The sequence below is a fragment of the Jatropha curcas genome, chromosome 6, assembly GCF_041381405.1.
Source record: "Jatropha curcas cultivar XTBG-Jc1 chromosome 6, XTBG_Jcur_1.0, whole genome shotgun sequence".
In the NCBI taxonomy this organism is placed as follows: domain Eukaryota; kingdom Viridiplantae; phylum Streptophyta; class Magnoliopsida; order Malpighiales; family Euphorbiaceae; genus Jatropha; species Jatropha curcas.
In genome coordinates, this window is record NC_143156.1 from 23,151,208 (window position 1) to 23,158,239 (window position 7,032).

A 7,032-nucleotide genomic window follows, 5' to 3' on the forward strand; every position below is an offset into this window, starting at 1 on the left:
CAAATAATTTCTGCATAAGAATAAAATTAGCACAAGTAACATAATTTTAAATTTATTCGTTTTTGTATTAATCATCAAAATCCGAGATTACAAATCAACCCTTGAGCCAACACCATGTGGAATGCACTTTCTAAAAAACTAGTATATATATATATATATATATATATATATATATATATATATATATATATATATATTGCTACTTGTCTCATTAATCATAAAATATAGAAATAATACTCAATTTTACCATAAACTTATTCTACAGTTTAACAAAACTGAACTTTTAGATTTGTAATAGAAAAATTTCAACTAAAAGATCAATTAGATTTATTTTTTATTAAATAGAACAAAGATGATTAAGTTATTGAATGAAAATATATAGGTAATTATATTTAAATTTTAAAAAGAAATCAAATTACGGACTTTTATATTATTTATTATTTCTCAATAGCTTTAACCAATCAAAAATAAATTAAATTGGTCTTTTAACTGAAAAAATCCATTAAAATCAATCTAAAAGTTAAATTTTGGATAAGGTTCTACATCGTGAATAAAGTCATGAAAGAAATTAAGCGTTATTTCTCAAAGTGCAGGGAAAGGATCCGAGTGGAAGTAAGTGTTGTCATCCATTAATTACCACAACTACATCTTTTAAATCCAACGTCAGCTGCCAACAAGGACCGAGAAATTATTGCCTGTATTCAAATTTTATTTTAAGTTCAACGATCGAATAGAAATTTATTATTTTACTGCATAAAAACGAGGATATAGTATTTTTTTTTTTCCATTTTTTTTTCTTTAACATCCGAGCTAAAATCCCAAACTAATATCAAACTGTTCGTGAAGCATTTATTCATGTCATGACATCACCACATAGTTTTAGCTGAAAAATATAATTTGTATTTTAATATATTATCTAATCAAATTTTATTTTACTGTTCTGATATATGATTTTCAATTTTCTTTTTTTTTTTGGCTGGTTATGATTTTCAATTCTTGCACTATATAACAATTTATGATCTCATTATTTACTAGAGTTAGTATTCTACAAATAGTTTCATTTTACTGTTATAATAATAAACGATTTTATCTTTTTACTACAAGTCTGTAAAAAAAATTGTCATAATTTTAAATACAAATTACTAATATAATAATTAATAATTAATGGTACAATTAATATATTCATTATATTATAAATGTAATATAATTAATATAAATAAATTTATTCACAAGCACGATAAATGTGCCAACTCATTAGCCTTAACGAGTTGAGCTTCCTCAAGTTTAAGCTTGACTTGTTTAATACTTAGTATTCTTAGAAGATGCACTTGAACCAAATCGAGCCTTAGAACTGTTAATGAATGGCCTACAAATAAGAAGCGCCACAAATATATATTTCTACCAGCCACTTTTTTTTTTTTTTTTTTTTTTTTAATATATATGCATGGTGTATGTGAGCTGCAAATTTTTCCTTAAGAATTTATTTTTAAAATAGAAAATAAAAAAATAGTTTGGGTAGTGTTTAAATAAAAAAAGCTGAGAGCTTGAACTCAATTTTTTAAATTAGAATAGAATTCAAGTACATATTTAATAACCAAAGTTAAGCTGAATAGATTTCATTTACAATATTTATTATTTAGTAGTGGACACCTCCTTACCTTTCATATTTTATAAACTTGTGTATTCTTTGTCATGTTTCCATTTATGACAAAATGGAAGCAAAACAAGCAACTCATGCTATAAAGAAGGCAAAATAAAAAGTTTTCTGCAATTGTTGATCTTATTCGAGTTGATTAATTTTTTCTTCTTTTGGATAAATATATTTATCAGAATTCCGAGAGAGTTGATACTGGTGAAAAATGCTGATGAAATTGCGTAAATTATTGCATGAGTTGAAGCCAATCTTGTTAATGGTGGTGGCTCAGCTCTCCTTTTCTGGTGTTAATGTCTTCTACAAATTGGCTTCCTATGATGGTATGAACTTGAGAGTTCTTATTGCTTACAGATTCATTTTTGCTTCTGCTTTCTTGATTCCTCTTGCTCTAATCTTTGAAAGGTTAGTATCCTTATTATTATTACATAATTGCTTTTCTTTTTTTTTTTTTAAATCTTTTTTGCATTTTGCAATATAAAATTGAGGATCGATGATGTTGTAATTAATAATTTCTGAATTTTATTTTGCAGGAAGATAAGGCCTAAACTTACTAAAACTATACTCTTCCAAGCATTTCTTTGTGGATTCATAGGGTAAGTGCATATAAACTTAATTAATTTTATTTTTATGTACTAAATTGTTTATGAGTTATGATATTAATTAGCATCAGAATTTGCAGAGGATCATTAACTCAAACTCTGTACGTGGAAGGTTTGGTGTTGACATCTGCAACATTTGCTTCTGCTATGACTAATCTTACGCCAGCCGTCACTTTTGTCTTAGCCATTCTTTTTGGGTACATCTAGTTTGTATTCGATATATATTTATAAATATAAGTTTAATTATTTATTTCTTGATTGCGAAAATGTTGTGACTCTTAACTAATTAGGTTGGAGAAAATGGGACTAAGAACCCTAGCAGGGAAAGCAAAGGTGATGGGTACATTACTAGGAATAGGAAGAGCAATGCTGCTAATATTTTTCAAAGGGGCAGAAATTGACATATGGTCAACCCATGTCAATCTGATGAAGCTTGTAAAGCCACATGGAGGACACGTGGCAGCATCAGATAGCACTAGAGTATTGGGTAGTTTATTGTCTATATGCAACTGCATCTCATTTTCCGTGTGGTTAATAATTCAGGCGAAAATGAGTGCAAATTTTCCATGCCCTTATTCAAGCGCAGCATTGATGGCTTCAGTGGCAGCAATCCTACAAGTTGTGTTTACCCTTTGTATCGATAGAGATTTGAGTCAATGGAAATTGGCCTGGAATATAAGGCTCTTCACTGCAGCCTATGCGGTAAATATGTACACTTATTGACTCGGATATTGCAATGGATATGTTAACTATTTTCCGGCAATCTAATTATTAATAAATTTTTTTTTTTTTTTTGCTATATAAAACAAACACATTTAATCTCTGACATAAATTCTAATTTATTCATTAGGAAAAAGAAAGAAGAGAATAAGAAATTTTACATAGAAGAGTAGTATTAAATGTTTTTACATAGAATAAGAAAATACCTAACATAAATAATTGTTTGTGTTGATGATGGCAGGGAATAGTAGTACAGGGTGTGACGATAACTCTGATCACATGGTGCGTAAGCATAAAAGGTCCATTGTATGCATCCATTTTCAACCCTCTGCAGCTTGTGTTTTCTGCCTTAGAGGGATCTCTGCTAATTGATGAGCCACTACATGTTGGAAGGTGTATAATTTATACATTTATTTCCTATTTAATAATAATATATTGGAATAATAAACCACTAATTATTCTTAGGAAGGAGATTATTTATAACTTAATCATGTTTTTTCTTTATAAAAATTGCAGCATATTAGGAGCAACTTTGATTGTGTGCGGATTATATACAGTGTTGTGGGGCAAAGACACAGAGGCAAAGAAAATATCTCAACTCATTCCACTGAAAATCTCAGAAGAAATAGAAATCATGTCAACTACAAATAGCACTAATAGCAACTGCCAAAATTGTGAAAATTGCAATAGAGGCAAGGTAGATAAAAATTTATCAGAAAATATACATGAGAAGGAAGAAGAAAATACAAAAGAAGAGGCCTAAATGTAATAAATTAGCATATGTTTCACTCTTCAATTTGTAATTTGTAATTTTTTTTCTGTAACTTGTATGTTCTATTTTTCTTCTAATAAATCATATTGGGAAATATGCCAAATTACAAAAACTTATGTCAATTACATTTTGAAAAGTTGCCAATATTTTTTTTTGTGCTAAACCAATTTAGATCAATTGCCTGGTAGGTTTTCTTTAAGGGCATAATTTTAACAAAATGGAGTGGTTTCAAAAGTATCCATGGCATCTAAAGATCGTTCATCAATTTTAATATCTCATAATACTAATATTTGGGAAGTGTTTTACCTTTCAGGAGAGCATTTTTGAACAATTATAAGTTGATACTACAAGACTTTATTACAATTAATAATTATTTTATTTGTTCATCCTGATAAGAAATGATAGTTTGGAATACTTGTAAACTAGGTATAGTTCAGATCTAGAAATACTTAGAGACCGTTTGGAATAAATGAATGATGGCTGTAGAATTCATTTGTAAAGGAATTCCAAGTATAATTCATTTGTAAATGAGTTTGTTATATTTGGTATGCTACAATTTAAAATAAGAAATTCAATTGAATTCCACAAAATTATATTTAGAATGAATTCTTAAATGAAAATTTATTTGTCTTTATTTCTTATAATACCCTTGATATAATAATTTAACAAAAATAAATAACAAAACACCAATTATATTTACTATGTACAATATATATAATAACTTGTCATTTTTTATTGAAAATATAAATAATAAATTTCATATAAATAAGTACACTAATATTCTATGCTAATTAATTAATTATATACGCAATAACATTCATCATAATAATTATTTTTAATTGATGTAAAAAATTTTATTGATTTAAGTAATTAATTTGGAAACCAAAAAAATATTAACAATGTTATTTTTGTTTTTCATTACATTTGAAAACAATTGTTGATACTCAGTTTTTATACTTTCATAGTAATAAAAACTGACATTACTAGACTTCAAAAGAAAAAACGTGATTACTAGTTTGAAATTTTTCAAAAAGAAAAGGAAAAAAAATTAAAATATAAAATAACGTCATGATTGGATTTAAAGAAATAACGTTGTTATAATTTGGAATTTTGCAAAGAAAATGAACAAAAAAGAAAAAAAAAGTAAAAATAGTTGAGTTTATAGTGGAAGGATAATTTTGTCAATAAATATTTCAATGATCAATTTTGTAGAATTCATTTATAAATTCCATCAATTTTAATAGAATTCGAGTTAGACATACCCAATTCCATAGAATTCAATTCGCAGAATTTAAATTTGTATATTTTTTTTTATTCCAAACACAACATTTTAGATTTTCAAATGAATTCTACAAAATTCCGTGAAATTCATTTGTTTCAAACAGGTTTTTAATAATTTAGCAAATTTTATTTACTTTTAAGACGAAATTGTTTCATAATGGGTAAATAGGTTTCACACTAGATTCTATAAGATTAGAATTGCGCATTGCCCTCTAACATTTATAAAATATTATCACGTTGATTTTCAACTAAATCATTAGGATTAACATTATCATACCACCTTTTAATTCAAAATTGAGACTTAATTGTGATGAAACCACAAAGTATATTCCTCCGACGAAAAAACTGATGGGAGCCGGGAATTAATCAGCGGAAACAACTCAGGATCGAAACAAATATGAAAGCAAACTAGAATACAAATCACATAAGAACTAACCTGTTGTAGCGTAGATTCGCTTGCCGGTGTTCTTTTCAGATATATTCAAGTCACCCTGTAGTCTTCTATTGTGTGACCTTAATTGATTCTTTGAATCCTATTTTTCTAAGTGGACAGAAAAACACAATATCTCTGTTTCTTGATAGACTACTGCATTTTTTTCTGAATACTTTGCTATATCTAGTGTGTATTCAAAAAACAATAATATCTCTTATCCTTGTGGCAAGCAAACTATAAGATTGATTGTTCTATTATCCACGCACTGTATCTAGTGTGTATTCAAAAAACAATAATATCTCTTATCCGCGTGGGAGGCAAACGATAAGATTGATCGTTTTGTTACCCATGCTGTTAATATTTTAAATAAAATAGATTATCCCTTTTTAATTAAAATTTATAAATAAACTTTTAATTAAAAAATTAATCTATTAATTATTTAAAATACATAACTCACGTACGGTCCAAATAATTAATGCATAGCAGGGACCGTAGGAATAAATTGATAAGGCTACAAATTATAATAAGAACCCATATATGACCAATATATTCTTATTATAATTAATCATAAATTATACCACTAAAAATTCATGATTGAACTCCTTATTAATTTAACTTTCCACAACATAATAATTTATGTTCCCCGAGTAAAGATTACAGATGCTTGTCAAATAAAATAAATTAATGATAATTTATTTAAATAATAATTTTAATCTTTAAGATTGTTGCTTAATTTATTTCATGTGTTGAATTAAAAATCCACCTACAGGGTTTACCTCCTTAAAGTACATCATCATTCTCCAAATCGAGATATGAATTTTATCATTAATTAATATTTCACAAATACAAATCGCCTTTACTCAATACACTGAGAATTATTGTCCCAATAAATGAATTAAAGCACAAAACAATATGTATTTGCTCATATTAATTAATTCAAAAGTAAGAACATAAATCTTATTTCTAATGTCCTAGAGAATATATTTTAATAGTCAGTATAAAACAATCATTCTCTACTTGGTCCAGTTAGATCCATACAAAATGTACTAACACCATTATATAAAATATACTGAAAAATTTATTCATTTAATGCAAATCTCTAATTAAACACAAAGAAATAATTTTTCAAAGAAATAACATAAAAAAATATACTATTACATTTGCATGGTTAATAGTATCTTTATCAATCTCCCACATAGACTCATAACCATGCATCTATTATTTTAACTCTCATTCTTTCTACATGACTATCAAAAGTCTTTGCTGGTAAGCTCTTTGTAAAAGGATCAGCCATGTTGTTTTTCAATGCAATCTTCGTCACCACCACATCACCCCTTTGATCGATGTCTTGTATCACGTGATACTTTCGCTTAATGTGTTTTGCCCTCTTATGACTCCATGGCTCCTTCGAGTTTGCAACCGCCCCATTATTATCATAGTAAAGTGTAATAGGAGATTGAACTGATGGAACCACACCTAGATCCATAAGGAAGTTCCTAAGCCATACTGCTTCGTTGGTTGCCTCAGAGGCTGCCACATACTCAGCTTCCATGGTAGAGTCAGCAACATAAGT

The 7,032-nt window shown here is 27.6% G+C and overlaps 1 protein-coding gene across 1 annotated transcript; it reads left to right on the plus strand.

The window, feature by feature from the left end:
• The first annotated feature begins 1,709 nt into the window (after positions 1–1,709).
• Positions 1,710–3,857, plus strand: LOC105635508 (WAT1-related protein At1g68170). The gene is made up of 6 exons (XM_037638817.2): positions 1,710–2,056; positions 2,185–2,247; positions 2,334–2,450; positions 2,544–2,955; positions 3,215–3,366; positions 3,490–3,857. Exons 1-6 carry the CDS (start codon positions 1,860–1,862, stop codon positions 3,734–3,736), a joined length of 1,188 nt encoding a protein of 395 aa, XP_037494745.2. The 5' UTR covers positions 1,710–1,859; the 3' UTR covers positions 3,737–3,857.
• The last annotated feature ends 3,175 nt before the right edge of the window (positions 3,858–7,032 follow it).